This window comes from Aplysia californica, unplaced genomic scaffold (genome assembly GCF_000002075.1).
Source record: "Aplysia californica isolate F4 #8 unplaced genomic scaffold, AplCal3.0 scaffold00022, whole genome shotgun sequence".
Classification (NCBI taxonomy): Eukaryota; Metazoa; Mollusca; class Gastropoda; order Aplysiida; family Aplysiidae; genus Aplysia; species Aplysia californica.
In genome coordinates this window covers 1,343,207-1,371,145 of record NW_004797292.1, presented here as the reverse complement: position 1 = coordinate 1,371,145, position 27,939 = coordinate 1,343,207, and the positions used below count along the sequence as shown (strand labels likewise).

At 37.3% G+C, this 27,939-nt stretch overlaps 3 protein-coding genes across 7 annotated transcripts in view; 1 reads left to right on the top strand and 2 right to left on the bottom strand.

Annotated features, from left to right (window-relative positions):
• Nucleotides 1–1,362: 1,362 nt before the first annotated feature.
• LOC101861932 (clp protease adapter protein ClpF, chloroplastic) lies at nt 1,363–9,839 on the bottom strand. 3 transcript variants are annotated; one of them, XM_005090826.3, is made up of 9 exons: nt 9,732–9,839; nt 8,895–9,000; nt 7,208–7,351; nt 6,301–6,401; nt 5,808–5,912; nt 5,324–5,442; nt 3,751–3,795; nt 2,835–2,945; nt 1,363–1,971 (listed from the first exon to the last, which is right to left on the bottom strand). In XM_005090826.3, the coding sequence occupies exons 3-9, from the start codon at nt 7,339–7,341 to the stop codon at nt 1,873–1,875; spliced, it is 714 nt and encodes a 237-aa protein (XP_005090883.1). In that variant the 5' UTR covers nt 7,342–7,351; nt 8,895–9,000; nt 9,732–9,839; the 3' UTR covers nt 1,363–1,872. The 3 variants fall into 3 exon arrangements, with proteins under 3 accessions (XP_005090883.1, XP_035828262.1, XP_012943411.1); XM_035972369.1 differs by having other exon boundaries at nt 9,737–9,839; XM_013087957.2 differs by lacking the exon at nt 9,732–9,839 and adding an exon at nt 9,502–9,710.
• Nucleotides 9,840–9,926: 87 nt separating this feature from the next.
• LOC101861414 (putative transferase CAF17 homolog, mitochondrial) lies at nt 9,927–17,432 on the top strand. Of its 3 annotated transcripts, XM_035972364.1 has the most exons (8): nt 9,949–9,970; nt 10,179–10,258; nt 10,778–11,062; nt 12,384–12,521; nt 13,211–13,382; nt 14,563–14,691; nt 14,997–15,096; nt 16,051–17,432. In XM_035972364.1, exons 3-8 carry the CDS (start codon nt 10,784–10,786, stop codon nt 16,268–16,270), a joined length of 1,038 nt encoding a protein of 345 aa, XP_035828257.1. In that variant the 5' UTR covers nt 9,949–9,970; nt 10,179–10,258; nt 10,778–10,783; the 3' UTR covers nt 16,271–17,432. The 3 variants fall into 3 exon arrangements, with proteins under 3 accessions (XP_005090881.1, XP_035828257.1, XP_005090879.1); XM_005090824.2 differs by lacking the exon at nt 10,179–10,258 and having other exon boundaries at nt 9,927–9,970; XM_005090822.3 differs by lacking the exon at nt 9,949–9,970 and having other exon boundaries at nt 9,988–10,258.
• A 6,632-nt stretch (nt 17,433–24,064) lies between these two features.
• The window catches only part of LOC101851008 (transmembrane protein 135), a gene marked incomplete in the record, with an annotated part of 131,334 nt that continues 127,459 nt past the window's right edge, over nt 24,065–27,939 (bottom strand). The window contains 1 exon segment of the mRNA XM_013087940.2: nt 24,065–27,939.

Sequence of the window (27,939 nt, the reverse complement as noted above, 5' to 3'; positions counted from 1 at the left end):
GCAAAACAAATGCATCCCACGTAAATGCTAGTCAGAAACAGTAGATGGAAGCACATAAAACACAACTCAGCTCTGCACATATCTTTGTGGGTGGTTGGCAGGTGCTCTGTCCAGTGTGGTTTGTTCCCGTAGGTCTCCCTTATATCTCCTCCACCTTTTTTGTCTTTGTTACTCTCTTGTAACACTTCTAATATTCAGCATATTTAAGACCTAACTGCGCTGCAAGTGCTGTAAAGCTCTTACTGAAACAATAAATAAAGCACGCATCTTCCACTCACTCACCAGACTTCATGAAACAAATCTGTACAAACAATCTCAAGCAAGCATGACAACAACAAAAATATGAAACACACTGCACAAAACACACAATCAAAGGAATTACAGTTAAAACACTTGAAATTATTAGTGCTTATCACAGGAACGCAACCTTGTGCAATGCAAATCTTTAGTGGTGACACAGGATTTGAGCTCACACTGAGAGCCATATGGACCCTTACACCTGCAGTTGAACCATACTTGCAAACTTAAAATAATACTAAAAAACAACTATCTTCTGTGGTAATGATTCCTTTTCATGAAAAAACATTCACAACCAAAAGATCCATGGGAAAACCAATTGAATGTCAGTGACAAGGTCATGAGCAGCTCTCATAAACTATATCTGACTACAAAAAAACCCAAACACTTTGGACCTTTTATTAACATAAAACATCAGCTGAAAAAAACAAACCCTCAAACTGTTCCATACCAAGGAACCCACATGAACAACTTAAGTACCCGAAACCAAAGAAAACAGGACATTATGCTTTGCATATCTCAAAGGTAAATTATTCAACAAAATATGTAAGTGTTCATCGGTATACTTTTGGTATATGCCAAAAAAAAAAAAAAGAAGGCAAACTGACCCTAGAATCCACTCAAAAACAAAATAAATATTGGCACTTCTTCTTACAACAAGACAGCTGTAATAAAACAAACATGGTGACTACCATGAGATGCACTAACGTGTGAGACCCATCTGCATGAGACAGCAATCACAGATGTCAACTGAACATCTTTTCATGCATCATCTCTGCAAGAGCTAAAGGAAAAAAAAAAGAGACATCTTGCATAGGGGGGACATATTCAAAAATACTGTTGAGTTGACTGAATGTATTATGACGATGGCCTAAAAAAACTTTAAAATTTTGAAACGCGACACCATAACCTCTGTGCTGTGTCACCCATCACCAGTGTCTCATTGCATGACAAAACCAAAGAGGAGTACACAAAGGGACAAACTCTCAAAGCTGCAACTGAGTGGTCGAGTCAGGAGGTGAAGTCTCAACCATGCATTTTCGTGGGAAGAAAAAACCCCAAAATAAACAAACAAATGCCACCTCTTCACTTTGGCAAACTTCGTCTTAGCAAAGAAAACAAGAAAACAGCACTAGAAACAAAACCAAATGTCATTTGTTTTAGATGAGATGGTGAAGGAATTTTGAACAATCAACTAACAGCTCCGACAGTCATGGTAGAAAACAATTACACAGGTTCACAATCTTCAATTTCAATTTTACAGTTGTTTTACAAATAACAGATTGGGAAGCTCAAAGACTTGTCGTTTGACAAAATCACTTTCTTTCATTTCACTTTTGAGACTTCAGAACTAAAGTCCTTTCTTTCTTTATTTGTCTCAAAACATTTGGCATTAACCTAAACTAACCTTAAAACAGATTCTAGTTCTCTACACAAGATGAATTAAGCCGAAAGTGAATGTCCCATTACTGAACAATTCTGTTTACTTAAAAATAAACATTTAACGCTTCTGAGGCAGAAACAAATGCCCTTATATTTCCAGCTGTTTGTCTGTCCTACACCCAAAAGGCAACATCATCCATCTTTGGGGTAAAAATATCTCAAAGCCTTCCTCATGATGTACAGGGCCCCATCAAAGGAATCAAAGTAGTCCCAGATGAAAGGATGCTGTATCTGAAATAAGACAAGAAAAGGCACAACTATAAAACTCTTTATTGGTCACCTGTTATCAGAAATCAGCAGTAGGTTTTCAACACGTTTCTACGACAAAAAAATATATAAAACAAACATGATACAAGTACAATGTGAGCATTTCAGAAAGTGAAGTTGAAGATTTATCATTTCCAACACATATCAAACAGCACAACATCATTGTACATAACATGAAGAAAAACTAAATACAACAAAAATCTATTTTAATTGAACATATTCTAGAAAGAGAAAATACATTGTTTGAATAACTCCAATTACTTTTGGCTGAGACAGCTACGGCACATGCCAGAACCAAGAAAGGTTTTAACTTGTGTGGAATCCAGTAAGTTAGGAAAAGCCAATGGAAAAGCCAGTAAGCTAAAATAAAAACTCATTTGACTTAAATGAGGCCATGAAACAATTTTGACCAAACATCTTAAAGCTATTCTCGTTGTCAAAAAATATTATTGTATCCTTAACCCTATCCGTACACCTTGGAGTCATTGTGTACCCCCGGGATTGTATTCTTCACATTTTAGAATACTTTTAGCGTGAAGATCTTTTTGAAACTCAGTATTTTTAAAAAAATCATTTTGACAGACTTATACGCAAAGCGTATGGATAGGATTAACGAGTAAATTTCCTGTTTGGAAAATGGTGGCACAGAGTTGCCCACGTCATATGAATACGATAGCAAAACATGACATACAGATATAGTTAATTCAAACCATTACAAACAATCTCCTTCCCACAAGACAATGTACACGCAATATGAATGCAACCTTCCCACATGACCACCTGAGTAAAAGCTCTTGATACGAAAGAAAACTAAACACTCCTCTCACCTCATAATTAGAAATGACTTCTATATTTTCCTGAGGCACGTACGTGGACTGGGGTGTACCTCTGTCTCGTGTATCTACCAATATGGAATAGTTGGGCATGTCTCGCCACCGCTGAAAAGAAAAAAAAAATTTGTAAAAATTTTTTTTTCTTTTTGCCCCCAGTAAGTGAGCAATAGAAATGAGTTTATCATTCCTTTTTCGAGATGGATAGGGGTGCAATAGGACCTCTCAGGGAGGAAAATGCAACTAAGAAAAACATTCCATGACTTACTGAAACGGATTATTTTTATTTGAAGACATTTTTGTTTTTGCAATGGGGTTTTTTTTTCACCCCATCGTCACAATTAATTTAGATCAAACAGGAAGCAGGCAACCAGTCAGGGCCAATGCGGGCTGAGATGAATACAAGATTCCTGCAGAAATTCTCTCAACTTGGGAATCGAACAAAGGTATCCTGTGAAAGACAACGAAGCACCTGCCCGCTAGACAACAAACTCCGGTTTGGTGACATTCTTTCAATAAGAAGAAACAAACAAATGTGAAGCGTGTTGACAAAATGAGTTATTTCTCGGATTTAAGCCTTATAAAAATAGATACATCACGCTTATAGGGGGAGTTTTTAAAATTTGCAAGTATGAAATTAAATAATGAAAGGCAAGTTAATGTTATAGTTAAAGAATATGGCATCAATAGAAATTTTTACAAATTTGACCCTAGTGTTGATTTTTGGCCAATATCTCAATTTGTGAAATGTGAGAAGTAACTAATTTTGTCTGCATGCCTCAAAAATTAAAACATTGCTATTCATTTACAAAGAGAACATTTCTGAGACTACAAATACATAAAATGTTGAAAGTACGAGTAAAGTGTATATACATATATATATATAGAGAGTGTAGTTTTCTAGTGTACTCACTGTTTTATCTGGAGGATGCATTTTGTTCAACCACTCCTCAGGAGCCTGAAAGGATCAAAAATTGGAAGTATAACCATAAAATGGTCACTTTTAAGCACAAGGGGGCTATCCCTATTTTGCCCCTTGTTCAGTTTCTTTAAAAGACAAGGAGAGTTTTCTCTATAACCAAACAAGTATACACACCAATGAAACCAAACTTCTCCTATAGGTAAGGCAAAGCCCACTTTTGGTGCAGGTCAAGAATTCTGGAAACCCCCAAAATCTGTGTTAGCCCGCTTGTCATTAAGAAATAAAAGCGACCAAATATGGCAGAGCAAAGATAAAATCATTTACAGTGGAAACCATATATAACAGGCCATGTAATAACAGGGATCCGGTAATAACAGGGATTTTTGAAATCCCCGCTTTTTCCTACTCTTTGTCTCTATTAAAAGTTATCGGCAATAACAGGGCCTCATCGGAACCCAACCGGTTATAGCAGGGACAAACGCTCGTTAACAATGTGGAGAGAGATAGAGAGAGAGAGAGAGAGAGAGAGAGAGAGAGAGAGAGAGAGAGAGAGAGAGAGAGAGAAAGAGAGAGAGAGAGAGAGAGAGAGAGAGAGAGAGAGAGAGAGAGAGAGAGAGAGAGAGAGAGAGAGTAACGCAGTGGTGGAGCAAGCCCACGCAAGTCATGCCATTGCAAGCACACGCAGCGTGTGAAGCGAGAGAGGGCTGCGGTGTGCTCTTCAGACCCCGATCTAGTCCGAAACCTAACAACACGCAAGCGTAATGTGTCACCAACGAATTCAAGCGCAAGAGAAGATGCCTTTCAATTGACAAAAAATACGAAATAATCCAGGCTGTTGACAAGAAGCAAGCTCCACTAGCAGATTTGTCGTGAGTTCGACCTTCCACAAGGGTCGATTCACACCATTATCAAGGATAGAGAGAAAATAGTGGCAGCATACTCCAATGGAAAGTTTGCTCTGGATCGAAAGAAGATGAGACTTCCCGATGCAGATGCTGTGGACCAAACTCTTCTGATGTGGTTTGAGGAGGCAAGGAGAAAGTTGGTGCCAATACCTATTTGTGGGTACTTGTGGCAAAGGAAACTACCCATGAATAGGTACAGCAGGATTAGTCCACAAATGCTTACTTTCCTTGCTTTTCTGTTTTAACAGGGATCGGATATAACAGGACATTTTCTTTTCTCCCACCATCCCTGTTATATCAGGTTTCCACTGTATCTGTAACCTTTTCACTCTCATCACATATTAGAGATCACATATATATTAAAACGTAAATTTCAAAGTTCTATTTGTCTGTTAATTAAAAACAAGATGATAAAGATATACAAGAATGTACAACAAATCTGAAGTCCAAATTGTCTTGAGGCAAGTTGAAATAAACAAAATGTGTTACATAATAAGAACAAAACACGACACTTATTTGGAAAAAAACATTAGTCGACTGTGAGCCTGCATATCTCCCAGTGAAAAGGGAAAAGATTTAAGATTTTCATAATTCAAATACGGATATCAACAAATCAATGTATCTAATTAAAAAGGAGAAATACACTTTTCAAAACTTACATGTGCCTTGGCATCCCAGCCTATGATAACTCCCCTGTATCCCCAGATTTTGTGTTTGACAACTTGGCCAACACGAAACTTTACATCAGTGGGTCGATACGATCGAACTTCTGTTGATTCTAAGTTGAAAAAGAAAAAGAAAAGCATGACATAATAAGCATCAAAATGGCAGTATAATTATCACATACATTTTGTTAATAATGCATCTTGAACTACAACCTTTAAGATCCAGAGAGTATATATATACAGATTTTGTCCTTAGAATAAAGTATCTGTTTTACCTTTAGAAAGTGTACCTAGAATTTTTTTGTTTTATCGATAACATATCTGTTGTCAAAGCAGCCGCCAACAGATTCTTTAGCAATGCTTTATTGAATTTGACACTAACAAAAGGATCTGAATCCTTTCTCTCATTTCGTATAAACCAGCACTACTGAGAATTAAACCATTGCTGTGTGTAGAAACTTAATTTCTGTACACTTACTGGCAAAGTACCCTTCAGGGTTGCGATAAGTCAAGACATCTTTCGCCGGTGTCTCTCCCATGTCCTTTCCTGGATCTTTGCCCAGGATGATAAACTTCTGTCCGGCTGAAACAAAAAAACAACATTAGAAAAAAAATTGCAGGCCTGTTATTACATACAACAGATGTTGCATTTGAAATTAGATTTGTCTGTAATAAATCTTAAAACCATGAAAAAAAAGTATACCAGAATATCATCTTATCTCAGATAGGGTAAAATTGTAAATTAAAACTCTCACACTTTTTAAAGCCTTTCCCTGTTAAACACATCATTTCTTATTAATTCACAATGTTTGTAAAAAAAAAAAAAAACCCTCTCTGCAGCAACGCGTGCATTTCTACCAAATTTTCAATCCTGACTTTGATGTGAACCTGTTTTCTCATTAATGACAACTCTGTTGTATTTTGGTTTAAAAAACAATTTTTTTTTTCACAGTAAGTATTACAGGACTTACTTCTTAAACTTTCAGCCTTCTTAAACCAGCTCCAGCACCAACGTTTCCAAGATGGCAGGGACAAGTACTTGCTCTTGAAGTGGTAGAAAGTCTTCAGCAGTCTGATTGTCACATAAGAATAAAGAAGACATAACATTTTTTGGCATATGTATATTAAGCAACATGCATCACGATTGTAAATATATCAGATCCACAAAATAACAATAAATGTTTTCGAGCCAAATGTTTTATGCTTCCATCGGCACAATTACTTAGATCATTTAAGAGGCAGGCAACTTTGTCCCTGCCTGTCTTGGCCAAAGCAGGATGAAAGGAACACGACCCAGCAAACAGGTGGACTTACTCAATTAAAAAAAAACTCTTCCTAACATGGGAAATGAACCCAAATCTTCTGCATGCAAAAGTGAAGCACTTAAACCACTACAACACAGGTTTCAATAAATAAAAGATAAGTAAGTATATTCGCACACTAATTATGAAGAAAACATAATCTGGTGGATTGTGGACTTTGTGTATAATCTGACATTAAACTGACTCCTACTCCCTGCAATGGCTTGAAGCTTTTTTTTTGCAGGAGACTTGAATTCAGTGTATTTTTTAACACATAAAAGGCCTTTTCTGGGTCACTCCAAGACATGACTGATGCACGATGCTCACCTAACCTGTTCAAGTTTGAGACTATCACGTCTAGATGATCAAACATAATCTTTCTCAAATTTGGTACAGAGATCCATGCAACACTAGAGAAGTTATATTGTTCTCTCACGGTCATCAAGTCTGAGACAGTAGGAATATATGATTACATTATATATGAATCTGTTAACCCTATGTGTGTCTTAGTGTGCAAATGATATGAGTTTATAAATGTGAAAACAGGTCTCTCAGTAAATTATGAAATAAAAACCACCTTTTTAAATTGGCATCCCTCTGTGTACTTGGCACGGACATCTGGTTAGAGAGATAGTACTGGATGGGGATGGCGAGAACCAGGACCAGGTACACCATTCCCGCACGGACACCCACGTCCAGAGGAAGGGGCATGATGAAGTAGCTGAAGAAAATTAAAAAATTAATATATAACTTTTCGTACTGTTTGATTATAATAAATGTTCGACAATAATTTCCCCACAGCAGTAAAAGTTGTAAGAAAAGAAAATACTGTGTATTCACCACCTAGAGAGTTCATTTCTTTAAAACTTTTAAAGGTATTAAATCAAAGCAGATGACAGAACAGGGTTAACGTACATGAGGAAAATAGGAGAAAGGGGAGCATAATTAGAAATTAAGAAAATGTTTTCATCTCTCTGCAAGTTTTTAATTCTGTGACCTTTTGAATGAGAGGTGAACAAGTACCTCTAGGTAAGCCCCCAAACAATTATAACTGATTTAATTTAATCAAAATATAATCATATCAGGTCCTGAACGAGAATAGGTAATTATTGACTGTTTTCTTGGCAGAGCATTATGCTTGAATTTTTTTGTGGCTGAGAGAACTGTACAATGTATCACTCAACGTCAACCAAGGCAAGTTTGTCGAAGTCAGTCGTCCAAAGTCAACTAAAATACAGTATAGTCTTCACCAAAGATCCTAGTGCTCGAGAGCAAGGAAAAAATACAGGATCTTAGGTGAACGGGATCTTAGCCAACAAACCCAGGGATGAATCTGTAGTGACCCATTAAAAGACTCACAATGGGTAAAATGGTCTCCCATCACTCTAAAATGAACTGACATCATGACCGTTGGGTGGGTTTATAATGACATGGTGAGCAAAGAGTAGTCCACCTTGATGACCAATCACAGTGGCATGAGGCATGCCATATATATAACATTATCCTATCACGAGTCATGAGTCTCAAGATCTACGCTTTCAGTTGCCCCTCCCCTACTTTACCTGTCCAAAATTGATAGCTTTCCATCTCTGCCTTTGTCGTTAAATTATGCTACCATTAGGTTGTGACAACACCAAATAAAATTCAGGAGTAGAGAAAACTGATGCTGCAACGGTCAAGGAAGAGTTCACAGTTTGATTGATTCCACCGGGAGCGAACTTGTAGGCCCTATCCACCCAGCGAGTGATGTAATTTTAGGAGGAAAACTCAGATGCGAGTGCAATGTTTGAGCAAAACAAACGCATCGGTCAGTTAACACCTCGGTATGATCCGGTTTGGGGTAAACATTGTACCTTTTCATTGGGTGTTGCAAAGCTTTAATGTGAGCACATTCACGAGAGTGGTTGACCTTTGATGCGACAGTCAGTTCCATGATCTCAACTTTTCCCTTTTGCTCGCCCGCGTTTTTGTTCCGTAAATTACAATCTGAAATAAGGGATCTTAGCTGAATGTAGACCTTCAGAGTGAATCAGAGCGGGATCTTAGAGAGGTGACTTTTGTCTATAAAAAATCTGTATCTAAAAACAGCAGGATCTTTAACACTTTGCCATCACATTTTGGGGAAAATCCAAAGAAATTGGGAGGTAAACATATCCGATCGGCGAGATGAAGCGGCAAAGTGTTACAAGCGAACCAGGATCGTAAACTGTGGGATCTTAGGCGACGGCTACTGTACTATACCCACTTTACATTGCCAGACTTACCTTTTCAAGAACCCAGTGTCCCAGTGTATTGAAAACAAAAATTAGATCTGGTAGGAAAAACTGCGGAAGAATCTCTTGTCCTTTAATCCGATTGGCGCCAAGTATACTGGAATAGAAGTCCAATATTCACAAGTGACAAAAGTAGATCTATGCACATTTCTTTCTCTGTCTGAACTCCATTCACGATGCTTCTAACAATGTAACAAACTACTAGACATGCGTTCTGTTTAAATGTACATGTTATGGAACAAGAATTTAATCTAGACTCTAGACTCTCTAGCAAGAAGAGCTGACAAATAGGCAAGATCAGTAATGAAAGAATTCTAACAACTCCAGTCCAGTCAGTTAGTTCAGTCTTGTTACAACAGTAGCAGTAGCATTCACAATGGCAAAGGTACAAGAATCGGTTAATCACATCAGTTTGACAATTTAATTTTTCCAATGTTGTGACTTTGACGACTTTGTTGTTGACAGGGAATGAAACAGAGACATAGAGAGATTCAAGATCGGTAGACAATGCTGTTCCTCTTCAATCAGAATCAATTAATAAGAATGCATTTAGAGCCACAACGTGCAGTCATACTGAACACCATATTATTTGACTTACACTAGATTCTAGATCTAATCGCAGTGAAGAAGAATCAACTTTCACTTTCTCACAGTAGCCTAAAAATACTATCACTCTCTTTCAACTCTCACTCTCTGCATGCATGATCCTCTCCGACAACATCAATAGTTGAGATTACTGAAATGTGATACTCGCTGAACACGTGAGAAACAGAATAAGAAATTGAGCGCATATTAATGGAAACATAAGTGAACAAAAAGCATGAATACCCTACGTGAGCTGGCTAAATCGATTGACCGGTTCAATAATAACAATCAACACAGTTTGGCGAATTGTGATTCGCCACGAAGACTTCCTTCCTTCCTTCTTGTCGATGTAAATAAAAACTTTATTGTTGATTGTCGCAATTCTCCGTATGTTGTCGTAAAACGTCAAGGGACACTACTCTTGATTCTTGACTTAATATTCTACTTTCTCTTTTGCCACTGCAGACAGTTGATACTCCTGAGTTTGTTGACATTAATTTGTTGTTATTTTTATGAGTGTGATGTTATTTAAATTTTGTCTCACGTTATTCAGATATATGCTATTCATTTGATAGATTCACCTGTGTCTGTTGTACATGGAATTACAGAGTTTTTTTATTTATGAACGATAAAGTTGTACTCTCCTGCTGTGTTTAGTTTTATGTAATTCTGTCTGTTGTCCTCCGCCAGTCAACTGACGAAATCTACCCATGTCAGTGAATATTTGTCTACTGATCATCTGATGCCACTGTAGAATCAAAGAATTATTGGTAACGTCCTTTGCCTCTGTCTTTTTCAATTATAAGCACATTTCTATCCCCCAATTAAAATGTTCATTCTGATCTGATGTCTTCTTTATATTATATTATATTATATGACCTTGCCTTGTGATATAAAAAAATAAATCTTTTGTTGCTTGCACACATATTGGACACATTGTGCCATGTTTCCTTATTTATATTTGCTTTCTGTTTAAAGGATGGTATTCCTATGGTTACTTCATCCTCTCATTTCTATGAGGTAAAAGGTCCTTTTGATTGAGCTGGCAAATACAAGGTCAGATCTACAAAAAATTACAATTGCACTCCAATAATAGTGGCATGGCATTATATCATTATTCCTTGTGACAGAGAGTTACAGTGGTTGTGTGCTATATCTACCATATGTATATATGGTGTACAAGATGACTTGTGCTGTAAGAGTGTAATAACATTCCAGTGACTTCAAATCTCTCAGAGGTAAGTGTGTTAACAAAATTTTTAATTTGGCTTTTTTTCTTCCCTCTGTAGATTATCATGAACGCCCATGGCAGCTTGGGTCCACCGTTAAAAGTAATGATGACAGGTCTGAGTCAGTGTCTATGGAGGAAACTAGCAAGCAAGATCATTCACAGACATTTCCACACTTCAAACAAAAGATCTGTTCATGCGGCCTGTAAACTTTCCACTAGAGGTGTACTTCGTCTCTCAGGAAAAGACACTGCCTCTTTTCTTCAAGGTCTTGTGACCAACGATGTCCAACAGCTGGTGGAAAAATCACCGTCAATTCAGTACAGTATGATGCTCAATGTTCAGGTAGGTAGTTGCACTAAGTCTATATTGTCACCTGGGAATATAGTGTCTACTCTATAACGAGTGGAATATCTGCTGAGTTACGATATTAGGGGAGAAATAATTGGGCGAAAAAATATTCCAAATTGTATAGAGGTTTAACGCCCTTGCAACACTGTAATACATACAGTGGAAACCATGCAGGCCCGGTAATAACAGGGATCTGGTAATAACAGGGATTTTTTAAATCCCCGTTTTTTCCCACTCTTTGTCTCTATTAAAAGTTATCAGCAATAACAGGGTCTCATCGGAGCCCAATCGGTTACAGCTTGGACAAAGGCTTGTTCACAATGTGTAAAAAGTAAGAGAGAGAGAGAGTAACACATTGATGGAGCAAGCCCACGCAAGCCACTGCAAGCACACGCTGCGGGTGAAGCGAGAGAGGGCTGCGGTGTGCTTCCGACTTTTATCTAGCCCTAAACCTAGCTACACGCACGCGTAATGTGTCATGTGCAGGCTTGCCACATGGCCACGAGAGAGGGCTGTGGTGTGCAAGGGAAATTACCCATGAATAATACAATTGGATTAGTCCACAAATGCTTACTTCCCTTGCATTTCTGATATAACGGACTTTTTCTCTGGTCCCACCAGCCCTGTTATACCAGGTTTCAATTGTACACTTTACTCTCCAATAGAATGTCCAAGCCAAATGAAAAGAATTCATATGAAGTGCCTTACCCAAGGACACAATATTGGGCGGAGCTGATCCTCAAACCCATGAACCAGCAATCTGATGATTATGAGTCTGGCATACTAATCACTTCTAGACTATTGACGCCTATTGATTTGTGAACAAGCATATATGCTATAAGTTTGTGAAGAGACTGCAGGGATGAAGTAGTGTCCAAACTAATGCCAGTTTTAAGTAGATCCTGACTTCTTAGATATACAGGTTTTTTGCCATTCTTGGGAAAGGTACAGTAGGCCTACCAAAAATATCTGATAAGTTTATGAAAAATAAATGTACATTACACCAACTCGAAGTTAGACACTTGGAAAGCTCTCTCTAGCTCTGTCTGTCTGTTTTTCCTATCTCTCTGCTGTCTGTCTATCTGTCTGTCACTCCCCCTCTCTCTCTCTCCCTCTCTATTTCTCTCTCTCTTTGTTTCTCTCTCTGTCTCTCTGTATCTCACTCTCCGTCTCTGCCTGTTCTGTCTCTTTCTCTCTCTCTCTCTCGCTCTCTCTCTCTCTCTCTCTCTCTCTCCCTCCCTCCCCCCCCTTCCCCTCCTCCTGCGTCTCTGATTACCCTGTATGTACCTGATCAGTCTGTGTGCTGTCATTTCAGGGGCGAGTGTTATATGACTTGTTCCTGTGCAATGTCTCTGAGGGGCCTGACAGCCCCATGACAGTTCTCGTTGATGTGGACTCTACTGTGAGAGATGAGCTGGCAAAGATATTTAAAAAATACAAGCTGAGAAAAAAGGTTAAGTATGGGTTGTTTTTTGGGGGTTTAAAAAATTATTTTTTTAGGAAATAGGTTCTTGCATTAATGATATTTTGTACAAGCTTTACATTTTATTTATATTATATCCATTCATATTTTATTTGTTACTTTAATTTTTCTTGGTGATTAAAACTGATTGTGTGTGTGTTTGGTGTGTATGTTTGTTTAAGGATAGTGCAGTGAATTAATGCTTTGTATTGAAGCAGCCAGAGAAGGCTCTTTGTCAGAGATTTAGCACTTGAAATGTTGCCTGTCTTATTTTTATTGAGAATATTAATTGGTCTTAGACTTTACAGCTGGATCATATCATTTGAAAAAAGAGAATGTGTACCCAGCCTCAGAACAGAATACTAAGTTGGCCCTCAACAGCAAAATAACTCAAATGAGAAATTACAACAATATAAATATAATCAGATTACATGCTACACTGAATTGTACCATTTTTGACAATACTTCCTTTATCAAAACAAGATTAAAAAATTAAAATACAAATTTCCAAAAACCCCACATTTTCAGTTACGATTTTCTCAAGACAGGGGTAGCGACGCTAGAGATATTTGGTTTTCCTCAGTGGAAATGATTGCAAATTCTTTGGAAAAGTAGAACGAATGATGATCTTTTTAATAAAAGTACAAAATATTTATTAGTTGTTTGGTCTGCTCTCGTAGGTTGACATCTCAGATGTGACTGATGAGTACACAGTGTGGTCAGAGTTTCAGACAGGGGAGAGCTCAGAAAAGAGCGTTACTCCCTCTTATCCAAGTGACGCTTTCTGTTTTCACGATCCTCGGGTCCCTGTCTTTGCCAACAGGATCCTCACTCATGGTGACAATATTGGAGGTAAATAATGACAATTACTTTTGTATAGCGCATATCCTCGCTCTACTGCATGCTATATGTTTTACAACTATTATTATCCCAGCAGATCCTAGAACAATTAGAAACGTTCTTCGCTTCCCTGGAAGCTTACGATGCAAGTTGCCGATTAAGTGCTCAAACGTTTAAAAACTGACAAGATCTCTCGCTGTCTATAGCTGGGTACCCAAGTCCACTTGGGTAAAGTGAGGAAATTTTGTGCAAAGTGTCTTTCTCAAGGGTACAATGTCAAACCCCTCATGGGATTTGAACCCATGACCTTATGGTTGTGAGCCGAGAGCCTAATCTTGAGACCACTAACTAAACAGCTAGTCAAATAAAGGATGTTGGAAAGAACACCACCTCCCCCCCTTGGTTTGCAGTTGGTCTATTTATTACTCCTACTCACATGAGACTCTTTAAATATTTTGCTTGCCTATTCTTCATGGCTCATTATATTTCAACAGTTTTTTTGTGTTTCATAGATTATTGCGCAATCTTCAGGTACATCTTTTCTGATATACAGTGATGTCCCTTTACAGCAATCCAGATAAGAGCAACCACCACCTTGAAGCAACATAAACTTGTGCAACATAATTTTTCTACAAACACTTTTAGCTTTAACAGCAGCTTTTTTCCTTTAACAGCAACCTTTGTTTCCATAAATTGTCAGACTAAAATTATTTTTGATATATATTCAAAAACAGTGTGAACAATGAGAATGGTCTAAATTCTCAATGGACGTACATCATTCCTCTCTGGTTTATCTCAGCACTGACTGACAAGAAATATACTACACTGAGTACACGAGCTCAGTTTACACCCTCTCACATAGAGCCACCTTTCTTGAAGTCTCCGGGTTGGCTCAGGGGTAAAAGTCTTGGTTTCTGTGCGTAACATTACCACCATGCGGTTGAGCATTTGGTCACTTGAAAGCTGATGTTGCTTATTAAAAATTTTGTCACTTTTCAACACAACAACATTACCACATCCTGAGATTAGCATTTGTGTCAGGCAGACACACACTATATCATAGTTATACAAGTTTGGTAACTAAGCACCTGACCTGCTCAGAATTGTAGGCCTACTGTGGGTTTATTTTCTAGTGTGAGCTATTTCATATGTGGTCTTTGTAACTGATTTTTTTTATCGCATTTTCTTCCAGAACTCAAGACGGTAGATGAGAAAGAGTACAGAGTTCATCGCTACCTGTGGGGGATCCCTGAGGGGGTGAACGACCTGCCTCCGGGCAACTGCTTGCCTCTGGAGAGTAATTTAGCTTTTATGAATGGAGGTGAGTCAGCCTTTGCTTCTGTATAAAGTCCTTTTAAGTGATACCTCTTCAATATTCCCTCTGCCCCTTCTTTTTTTATATGTGTTTTGTTTATTGTCAGTTAAATTGGTTAGGGATTGGGCCTCAGACATTGTGTGAGCTTTTGAATCCTTAATTCAGATTTTTCTTAGTTTATGCATAGAATCCTTCCTACGTTATATCGGGGCTTCTTTTGTTCAAGAGTGCTGTATTTTATCACTAAAGAAGTGGATCTGTAGTTGAAAGGCTTTGTAATGCAAAATTCTAAATCTCTTTTTTTGTTCCAGTAAACTTCCAAAAAGGTTGCTACATTGGCCAAGAACTGACGGCCCGCACGTTCCATACAGGAGTCACTCGCAAGCGCTTGATGCCTCTCACATTAGATTCGTGAGTTTTATTATATTTAATTGTCAATATGTTTTGCTCCCCCAATAGCACACTTTAGATCATTTTGAAGGTAGGCTGCTTCAACCTTTCTTTTCTGAGCCAACCTGCGTTGAGTGGAATACGTTTGCAGCAGACAGCCAAATATACTCAATAGAAAAAGTTTCCACTTGGTCAGTAATTGTTGAATTTTCATTTTCTGCGTGCTGTGGTGAAGAGCTGAACAAAAATATACCACAGACATTGGTAATTTGTAAGTTGCTGTTACTTGACTGCACAAGTGCTGTTATATCTTTTGTACTGGTACAAAGGAAATGCAACTTATCTTATTTGTTTTTTCCCTCCCGCATCCAACAATTGTGTCTAAGTTGAAACTTTACTCTTCTTTTATAGTTCATACCCTCCGGGGCAGTGCCACTGACTGTAGTGTCTTTAGGCCATTCCCAAAGGGGGGACATTTCTCGTTCATGCACAGTAGAATTGTAAATGGGTTGATTCATCAATGTCAAGCTCATAACTGTGCCTGATGTACAACAGGGAACCGCTGCTTTTTCTTTCCTAATCCTTACTATTGTCATTTTCCTCTACTTCTTTTATGTTTGTCACAAATGTGACCCGCTATTTCTGGGGTCCCTTGATAGTCGAAGCAGACTTTGTGCTGTTGAAGCTAGAGAGATGAGCAGAGTAAATCTGATTCCCTGTAAAGACTTCTCTGTTGACACCCTCCCCTTAGCGCTCATATGACCTTATGCAGTTGCGAGCGCCGTAAAACCCTCTACTAAAACAAAAAAAATAGAGTTAATAAATGTTAGAATATTTTTTAAAGGACCAAATAATACCCCCGCTGTATTATTCATGTCTGGCTCTTAAAATGAAGTTTTTATGGTCTATGAACTTTTGTCAATCTGATTAGATCGAATGGTTTTAACCAGAATCTTTTGTTGAATTTTTTTTCAGAGATGCCACCATTGACAGGGATTCAACAATTTCGACTGAAAAAGGGAAAAATGCCGGAAAGTTTCGTAGTAATGAGGGCACCACTGGTCTTGGCCTGCTGCGATTGGCTCATGTCAAGGACACTCTCTCAGTGATGGGATCCGACGGTCAGTCAGTGACACTGACATGTGAGGTACCCAGCTGGTGGCCGGCAAATGTTGTCACTGCTAGCAGCTCCTGAAAGATCCTGACACATCTAGCGCCGTTAGTTTCGCATGCTTATTGACTGTTATCTTCTAGCCACATAACTGTTTGCTTTCTTAAGAAAATTTTAACACGTAAATTAAAAAAAAATATCAAGCATTCTAATTTAATCTAAGAGAGAAGACACAAAAGTTAGCTCACAGTACTTTTTTATATATTACGCTGTCTCCTCAGTCTTATTTAGGACTGCATATCGACCTATGCAGTGGATACACAACCCCTATTTCTTCCAGTTCATTTTATTATTTAGTAGAGGTTTTACGGCGATCGCAACTGCATAAGGTCATTTCTTCAAGTTTGAGGGTTAGAGCACAACACTATTGTTATGATATGATTCTCATTTGTTGTGATCTCTCAATGTTTTTATGAGAGTGACTAATATCAGTTGAATTTGTTATAAATGAATGAAACTATTTTGGAGGAGAGCCTGAAAATTTTGTTCTATTTTTTTCTGCCTTCGTCTGTACCTTGTGATGGTGCATCATCATCCTTTTACGTTTTACCTCTTGACTTGGAGCAGCATGATTTTTAAAAATTCAACATGGAGGAAGAATTGAACCGAAAAGAACTGGTTTACTTTTAACTCAGTACATTGAGCTTTTTATATATGAAGTACCGGTATTAAACTGTGAAAACAGTGTAAGTTAATGCGGTCCTGGAATGAAAGATTGTATTTATTATATGCAAACCATCACGGCGAACAGACCTGCCACAGAGATGGAGAGCTATTATGGCATCTGTAAAGCTTTGTTTTTCGACTAATGACAGCCCAACATACAGGCACTGTCCCATGAGCTCAAATTCACAGCGTTTTTACAATGCATCGCTGACAAGGCATGAAACTTATATTTTACCGGTATTCCTATATGTCTTTAAACTTGTTCTTTTGCTTTCTTTCCTTGCTTTTCTGCTATTATCTTTTATGAAACCTGATGATATAACTTGTGAAAAGAGGAAAAATAAATGCTGTGGGTTGTAGCTATTCAGAGAAGGATTTATTTTCTTTACTTTGCTCCGTGAGGCAAATACTCATTCTAAATTTATGGAAAGGGAATGTATGATGTTGTATATATGATCTATTCATAAATATTTTATCTGAATGTGCCCTTCTCTTAAAATAAAAAGTGGAAAATTTTAAATGCTCTTTTTCAACTTATTTCTATACATTGATGGGTAACAACATTGGCATTGTACCCAAAACAATAATTTTACAAGTGAGGCATATCATCGACGGCATTCCACAACCCAACAAATCAATTTCTGGGATTTTCTTGATGAAGCTGTTGTTCAAATAATGACATTTTAACAAAATCAACGTTACACCAGTGTGTCTCCAATTTAACAATTTTATTAAACTAAAAATTTAAGTTTGACAACAGGTGGAACTCAAACTGAATAACAATAACAGTATAATTCATTTTCTTGAAAAGGGGCTTTTTCCAATGAAATATGGAACGTGTGAATTTTTAAAATGTACGGTCTCCTTTCTTTTAGTCATGATAAAAAAAAAATTATAATAGACCTAGCTATTTTTACTTCCCCATCAACACAATTTAGATCAATTAAGAGGCAGGCTTTGACCCTGCCTGTCAGGGCCTACCCAGGCTGAGAGGGATACAACATCCCAGCATAAAGACTGAAAAACTCAATAAAAATTCTCCCGTTCAGACCTATTATGTGCAACCGCTACTGCACAGATACTGCAGGGTATTCTTCTCCTTGAAAAGGCTTACTTTTTTAACCAAAATAGAGAATGCACATTTCTTTTTACCTAGACCTTTGACCTGTAAGATAAACAAGTGAAAATACCAAGTGAAGCTATAGATTGCATAGCATGATGTATAGAACTCTTTCCCTTGAAAAGTCACACTTCTGTCATAATAAAAAACATCTTTTTCTATTATTTAGACCACTGACTTTTTATCTTTTTTAGAAATTAATGTAAATGTTTCTTTCATCAGCACATTTTAGATCAATTACGAAGTGGGCTTCGACCCTGCTTTTCGAGACCATCCAGGTGAGAAAGTCACAACATCCCAGTATCAAGGTTAAGATTTAAAATTCTTCCCACATAAGAATTAACTCGGATCTTCTGTAAGCGACCTTGTTGTACATCTAGTGCCTAACCGTTAAACCTCCAATGTAAACAGTTGGCTTCTAAAAGACAAACAAAAACACAAATAGACGAAGCTTCAAATTGCATTGCCAGGTGTAGAATCCTTCTCCTTGAAAATGTTAACATATTTGTCAAAATGTGGAACACACATTTTTCTAAAAGGTAGGCCTAAATCATGACTCGTGACTTTTAAGATAAACAAGAACAAAAATAAAAGCTCAAACAACACATAGCCATAGGGTTAGACTGATTACTGTATTTCAGTATAAAAAAAACAACAACTCAAAACCATAGCACAAAGGAATCAGCAGAAAACTCAAGTACAAAGGCACATGGTAGGAAAAGGATGAGCACTCAACATTTCTTCAAACTAAAAAAACAATCGCTCGATGATAGGTGGGCTGCATAAAATAAATAAAACGTGATGATGTCAGCAAAGACTGTATCTTAAGTTCTGACAATGAGGAATTCCAGTTCCTTGTCCTCAACTAAATCACATTATTTTGACCTACAATGAGAAAGAATAATACAACTTTTAAATTTGATTCTGACAAGAATTTCAGGCCCTATGAGACAAACCAGACCGTTTTCATTGTTCTACTTCTACTTCTTCTAGGGAAGAAAAGTAGAATCCCCCCCCCACACTCTCTCTTGGCCTAGGACTCAAAAACTACATTTTGCAGGTCAGTGCAACCAGTTACAAATAGGACCATAGCATCGAATGCTTTATGAAAAATCTCTGAAACAGAAACAGATGATTCCTATAATATGAAACTCTTTATCCCGGTAAGTAAATAAAATACAACAGTTTGAAGAACGAGAAAACTTAAGTGCAAAACCACATCAAAGGTGAGGGGAAAAAAAGACGGAAAAAAAGAGAAAAACGCAAAAAAGTGTATCATCACTGGTTTGGCTTTCTACTTTCTGTCATACACTAGTACAAGCCCACACAGAGAGGAGTTTCACTGGCAGCTTGTATTGTAGGCTACACATCCACCAGGAATTCACATTACACAAAGAAATCATCGCAGAAACCAAGAGGCTTGCTCGCCCACATCAGGCTCCCACTCATCCAGGCTCCCCCACATACTCATAACACAAACAACTGACCCACTCTGGAATGTCCAGCAAATGGAGGAAAAAAAAGTGCGCGCACAGCTGAAAGGGGAAAAAAATAATCAAATAGAGAAACAGTAACAAAATCTTGGCCATGTTGTAGATGAATAAGAAAATAAGCTAAGGCACATACTTCATAATCATATTTACATAATCTATACATATATATATATATATATCTATCCATTCTGAGAAACATTTGTATACTACTCAAAACATAAGGTACATCAAATGGAAACAAAGCCTCAGATCAGAAATCATGCCGAGGATTACAAATCAGACACATGGGGAGCACTCTGTCCCTCAATAGCCTACTGGTTTATTTATTGTGGGATTGGATCACAGAATGTAGACATACAGTCAAACCTGCTCTAGAGACCACCTGTCCAAGACATCTCATCTACCTCTATCCCACTTTGTTTTTCTTTTATATATTATAATGACAACGCCCAAAACACTGGAAAAATAAAAGGCAAATGAGGCGGTGGTAGACCCAGAGCAACTTATTAGGAAAACCTGAACTGACGAGTGAGTGGGAAACACCAGTATAATAGTGATACCGGGTTGTTTTTGTTTTTTTAGAGCATTAGAGAATCAAAGCAAAGACATGAATATATAGAAATAGAGCCATGATCATCAATGCCTGTTTCAGATCTGACACTTTATGAAGATGATCCAGGACCACCTGTTTAAGAAGACCACTTTTCTCATTGATAATAATGGGTGGATGTCTTGAGACAAGTTTGACTGTACTAGGACTGACTCCTACAATGAAACTGTGACTTTGTTATTGCCTGGTTCTCCCAGAGGTCACTGTATGTAGGCCCTCAACAAGACAGCTATGGCAAACTGTAGGCCAGTTTATAATGACTGGAAAGGTCACACTATTTGCCACTACAAAACAGGCCTTATGGTCAAGTGACTTTTTTTTCACTTAAGTGAACCATAAAGATATGAGGTAACACTACTCTAATACAACTAAGATAAAAGCTTTTATTCTCAACAAATACATAAAGTGTCTCTCATTTTCCTCTTATCCGAAGCCTAATCTGTTCCTTGTAAGTGGAAATATCTCACTCATAGGCCTAGTTCAGTTCAAATATAATGCAAAGTACAGGCCTACACCAGCCACAGATAAAAGTGAGGTAAAAGTAAGGTAAAAAATAATTGTCGACTGAATGAGTTCAATGAAGTCATGGGACAAAGGCATCGTCAACGCTCATGGCACAAGTTGATGGTCAACTCTAACAGAACATGCATTATGTCACGGTTATCTGTAGGCAAAGCCTGAGGGATACAAACCTCATTCCATGCAGCCAAACAAACATTTCAGAGCAGGATTTTTGATTGCTTCATATTTCTTTGATTTCAGTATTGAGAAAAGGTTGAAATGCTTCATATTTCTTTGATTTCACTATTGAGAAAAGGTTGAAAATCTTAAAAACACAAGTCAGCAAATAGAATTAAAACTGTCTGACAATTGCTTCGGGAGATTTCAGAGACATCGCGTCTTGGTAGAATTTTGTCAAGTGCACTTCTGAGCATGGAAGGTATGACATTATTGCAGTTAAATTCAGAGAGTCAGGGGACACTGATGGCATGTTTTTACATTAAATGTAGAAATGCAGAAAAACATTGTAGTTTTCTAATTTCAACTGATTTCTTGTGAATAAAACAAGTGTACAAGAATATGTGTCCTCACATTCAAAATAATAGGCCTAATTATGCTGACAAAAATGTGTGGAAGTTTTTAAAAAAGCACACTAGATAGAATGAAGAGAAGACATTTTACAACAATTTGTTCTGAAACCAAAATTATGCTAGACTCCAAGGTGACACATAACTTGCAACTATGTCTCAGTTACTCAACAACAATATTGTTTTTTTTCAAGAGTAGATTTGATATCCATCATGTGGAAAAAAACAACATAAAATCATGAGTAATTTTTCATAATAAACAATAACTCAAGATTTCCAGAATGACAGAGGAATTATGCTGGGTAACAGTAACAAATATGAAAATGAACACAGAACCCTATTTTTGTTGCATGTTTGTTGAAACTTCCTAGGATCCTAGCAGTATCAGCTCAATACAATCACACACAAGGGCAGAATAGCTATTAAGAATATGTGAAAAACTTGAGCATCTTATCTTTTCAGCATATACTTCAGTAAAAACCCTGAAAACATGAACTTCACACTTCATGGGACCAGAGATATTTTCTGCACGTTAAGCAGACTTCGGTACTAATGTATAAGGCGGGGGTGGGGGGGACGGACTTGAAATCTTTTCGAGAAGTAGGAAGTTTGTGTGTTAAACAGTTTCATGCTAAATAAAGTCTACTGTATATCACTATATCATAAATCTACACGACTAAAGCACAGCAATCGCACATCTATCCACAACTATACTCACTGCAAAGTATATTTAATACATTTAGAAAAGAGATTAAGAAAACTTCCACTGTCCATTTAAATAAACAGAGACCAAAAATAATAAATGCACGTGGAGTTTTTCAGAGACAATGTCAATGACTATTACTTTTGGAAAGTTGCATACAAAAGGCAGTACATTAGGCACACTCACTACCCTTATCAGAAAGGCTGCGATAAAAACACATCAAAATACCAAAAACTGTATCCAAGCTAGGGCTTCTTATCACAGCTCAGAAAACACATACAAAAACATACCAAGTTTCTTTTTAACCATCTTAGTTAACCCTATCCGTACATCATGTTTTACTATCGTATCCATACGACGTGGGGAACTCTGTGCCCCACATTCCAAAGAGGAAATTTACTCGTTAATCCGATCCGTACGCTTTGCATAGCAGTCTGTCAAAACGATTTTTCGAGAAAAACTGAAAGTCTCAAAGAACTAGAAGTATTTTAAAATGTGAAGAATACAATCCTGGGGGTACAAAATGACCCCGGGGCGTAGGGATAGGGTTAATTAAGCTGTGTGCAACTCAGCAGGAATATTATTAAAGCACAGGCAAATCAAATATAGACTAACCTCCTTACCTAAGTACACAATATGGACTAATGACATTGAGCAAGACACATTAACCCAAGGGAGAAACTGCGCTGTTAGCCAACAACAAAGTAACAAGTTCTTTTTTTACAAAAACCCCCCAGATGGACTTGAGTAATGTCTGTGTAGCAAAAGTGAAAGTAATGGGCACGTTACTGTAGAGTAAACAAATTTCTCAAGGGTGACAAAATGCTCGTTTTTTTTTTTTCCTCTGAAGTAGAGGGGGATAATGACCACGACGATGATGATGACGATGACCATGATGATAATGATGAAGGTGGTAATGACGACTGTGATGACGATGATAGTGACTTTTCCCAAGGAGCAGCCAGCTTTTGCTTCACTATCTCACACTACTGCAGTCGTCAATGATGCAGTTGTTATAGCAGTTGTAGCCCAGGCAACTTAACATTGTAACACAATCACATGGATGCCACTGGGGTTTTGTGAAATCAAGTGAAATTTTTTGGAAGTTGCTTTTTCGTAAAATGAAACAAAAAATTATAAATAGACACAACTAAAATGGGGTCAAACAGAAAAGAAATATTGAGAAGAACAGCTTTTCCAAAGGGCTTAAGTAAAATATATGGAAATATCAGTGAGGAAAAACTCCCCTCGTCCCCCCCAAAACAAGAATTCTTTTAAATTAAAAAGCAAATGGCATCCCTACAATCAGGCAACTCCCCTCTCCTTGATAAAACAAGTTCTGTTTTTTTCTGCCATGGCTCCTGCTGTTAATGTTAACAATGGTCGAGATGAAGGATACACCACAGTCAATTTTCAAGACCTGTTGCATTATATATATATATATATATATATATATATATATATATATATATATATATATATTACATATATATATATATATAAAAATACTATAAATGATGATCATGAGGTTAAAGACTGAAAGACTGTTAATTTCTCCGCTCTAATTAGGGTGATACCACCACCACCACCGCCATGGCATTCAGGATTAGAGGCAGCGGTCCCCTTAACCAGTGAGTTATCCATCTATGAACATTATGAAACAAAAGTGAAACAAAATAGAAGAATGTACTGTGCCCTTTGAGAATTGTACAATGAAATAGAAAGAAGTGTATACATTTTGATCTCCGTTCGTTGAAACGTTGTATAAGGTAATAATCTCATCTTCCCTGAGGGTGGGAGAAGTCACCTGACTATTGCACCCTTCTTTGTTGTACAGATAAATCTGATACATCATGGAATTTCATGATTATTCCCCCATCTTGGTGTATCCAGGAAAGAAAAATGGGTTGTAACGAAAGGTTTAATATTTATAGTTCCCATACTCCTGTACATTGAGCACATTTTGATAAGATGGTGATGGAGGAATTATGCGTCCTAATTCTCTTTGATGGGTAAGCGCACCACTCCAACAAATGCCAAATTGCACAATGACGTTTGTCGGAGTATTGTGTCTAACAATCTTCTTAAAGTCCTTCTTAGTCTGCGACAAAATGACAAGAAACGAAGAACAGATGTTCTGATTTTGACATTTGTTTACATGGGTCCATACTTTATGCAAGAGAAGAAAGAGCTGAACTTAATGAAGAAATTCATTGTAAGTTCGTAAATAATAAGCACATTGGCACAATGATGATTATTAAGAATAGTAAAATGCTAGACAGACTACAAATGGAAAGAAAACAAGAACCAACCAACCCAGTAACACCCTCCAACCACTCACAAGTAACGGAAAAGCTGTCTCCATTTACCACAAGCAGATATTTAAAAAAGCCTACCGGTAGAACAGCCGATTCATCAAAATGTAGCCTTCTCCACACCACATTCTACACCAAGCAAACAGTAGACACGGAGAACACACGGACACAGGTCAATGTATAATATCACAGTTTTATGAAGAAGATGGTTGTCACTGCAAGTGAGTGTTAGACACATTGATGCTCATCATAGAATATAGAACGATGGTGGTCCGTGTTGTGTGGTGACCCTGATTATGTCAAACAAATATGGCATACAATAATAAATCATTATTATAAACATTACATGACATACAAACCAGTCCCTCAAAAAATAGAGGATTTTATGCAGAATAAAAACTATAAACAACTGAAGCATAAAAAATATGTTGGACCGTTAGCCCATCTCGTGTGAACTGAATCAACTGAAAAAAATTAGAGGGATTTCAAGTTGGCCACTACTTTTTTATCTCGTCATAAACAACTGTGTCCATAAAACCTCAGTTCAATAAAAATAATCTTACAGTAAACCCTCCTATTTCCCTGCAAGGGAAAGGCCTGGTCTTATGGCATTGAAATAGTCATCAGTGTTCTAGTTTAGAATAACGGGATAGAATAAGTACAACATGTCATTATTCAGTTCCAGTCATCACAGCTCCGACATCATGAACACACCTGACTGGGTTCTGGCTTTAGGACTACGATAAAGTGTGCCCATTCAGCTTGAGAAGTAGACGTTAATACACAATATCCTTCCTCGCTGTCCCATGCAATCCACTGAAACCCAAATTTGGAGAATTAAAAATTTTTACACCATCTCAAAGATCCATCAAAGACGCCCCTTTCAACATCACAAAGATGCATTTTTAATAATGCTATGGTGAAGCTTTACAATTTTCTTGCTTTTAATTTTTATGATTCTTGATAGGAACAAGACAATAAAAATTAGTTTTTTGCCTCTGATGTAAAAGGTACACAAACTGACTTAAGTCTGCAGGGAAACAAACCTACAGGGTGTCCCTAACGTCTGGACACAAGGGAAATCTCATCCTTTCAAATCAAAGGCAGTGTGGAGTTATTGCATCTGGTTCACATGAATTGTGCAAAACTCATTGGCTGTTGCATCAAAAAAGAGTGAAAGTCATATCAAAGATGTTATTTCCAAATATTCCAACTGAATACTAAAATATTGCTGACAATTTTTGGTGTATTTTTTTTTGGCCAGGCATCCAAACTCAAGGGACTCCCTGTGCAATCATTCATCACACGCCAAGGAAACTATAGATTTTAAAAAAGCATGTCTAGAGAGAGTGAGAAACAACCATTTTTTCATGAGTATTGGTAGAAAAAAATTAAATGAAAATTTACATGTGATGTCTAAATGCAGACTTGCATTAGAATTTTTAATTTTAATTTTTTTTGGGGGGTAAAAAGAAAGAAAAAGAAAAGTCAGTTATAACAGCACTATTGCAAAACACATGTGATCCAAGCTCCCCACACATGAGGCCATAGCAACAATGAAAGAGCTGAACTTACACTCTATACATGATCTATAAAACTGACATCTCACAGCACTTTCCAGTGTTCTTAAGTCCATTTATATAGAGCTGAGGTTCGCCTTACAAAAGCCAGGCAAAAAAAAATATTGTGGATGAGTACAATGCAATTCTATGGTTCACCAACGGTTGAGGCATGAAGTTGAAGTGCTGAAGATATTGGCATTTAATGATGAAAAGGAAAACTTGAAAGACTTAGAGATAACTTACTATGCATTGATACTAAAATAACACGCAGACAACCTTTCACACTCATTTCTGTGGTCTCATAATTCAGAAAAATATTGAGAAAAAAACAAACAAAAAAATAGGATAGGAGTTGGTGCATTTGAACTATGAGCAATTTGTATTCAATCATGATATTGTATGTTGAAGAAGTATGTATGCACCATGATAAACTAATGAAGCATATTGGCATATGAAGACATAAAATCAGTCTCCTCTTTTTTCTGTAGAAAAATGTGGGCGGCCTGATAATAAATGTGTCTCGTTAATATTCTCGTCTGTATAAACCTTAATATAAGAACTAGACTTTCAAAAAGCATCAAAACACTCAAATAATTCATATTTTCTCACATAAAAGGTTTCCAAACTGTTCAAGACAAAAAACAAACAAACATAACATAAAATTTCTCCATATTTTCTATGATAGAAGTAGAAGGAAAAAAAAATGTTTTACGACTCAAATAATCAAATTCAAAAGAACAACAGAGTTTTTTTTAGGGTCTACCTTGACACCAGCATGGTGTATCCCAGAACGAAGGATAAATGTGAGGCAGCGTGAAATCAAGCGCTCGTCAAAATAATGAAAGTGAAGAAACTAGCACTTTTATGTAGGTTTAGGAAGTTTTACAGATTTTTGTTTTTCGGCTCAACACCTTTTATGCCCATTAAAAATACATTTTAAGGATTTTACTGAAAAACGTTGATTAAATGCATAAAAGACATAAATTTTCAAGTTTCCAACGTCTCTCAAGTTAAGGAAATAACTTTGGTGGCCATTTTCTCACTAATTTCACCTCTGAAACCAGACGACCCCACCTCATTCAATCGCAAATATCTCGACTCGTATCCAAGATAAACGGGTATTGTCTTCATGGAAAGCAAGGCAAATGAACAGGCTTTAAGATGATACCAATAACTAGGCTTACATATGCCAAAAAAATTGACCAGCGCCCGGTTCCACCGCGTCGTGACACAAATATCACAAGGACAAAAAAAAGCTGCCCAGGAATTGAACAATGAATAAAAAGGGAAGTTTGATAAAAAAAACATGATTATTTCTACTTACTGAGGTCAGCACAAAATCTTTCTGAGGTTGAACACAGATGTAGCCTAGAGACCCCAATTATGTCAGCGACATATCTACCTAAATCAATAGATAACACTCACAATTGTCATAACCCTGTGACAGTAAAAGGCTACAGCTCTAACTGTACATCTCATTACTTTTTCAAGTACCATTTGCCGTTAGTTATAATGAACTGCCAACTAATCTGGAATGATATTAATAAAGAGCGAGCAGAACACAACAACATTAAACTGACTTCCCACAGCACTTTTCATACTCAAACACCCCCCCCCCCCCGCTCTCAGTTTATATGAATCATAAGTGACTCCACTCTGAAATAAATATTGTGTGTTCTCTGCCAGAAATAAAAAAACCAAACCATAACCAGACAAAGGGTCCATTGGCAACTCATAACATTTTGGTTCTGAAGACAAACATACACACATCACACACTTGCACAATCACACACAAATGCCCCCACACATACACCCACAAACACAAACACATACAAACATACACAAAACACACACACACACATACACAACAACCCTCTATTTTCCCCAGACAATCGATATGGCAAGGCATAGAAATCTCTACTAAGAGTTATCAAAACACACACTCACACACATACACACACACACACTCACACACACACACACACACACACACACTCACACACACACACACACACGCACACACACACACACACACAGAGACCATTCAAAATTCTGATGGTCCTCCCTATCTGATCAATGACCAAATAAATGACTGCACTGAACACACACGCCACACACAAACCCGATTCCAAAAAA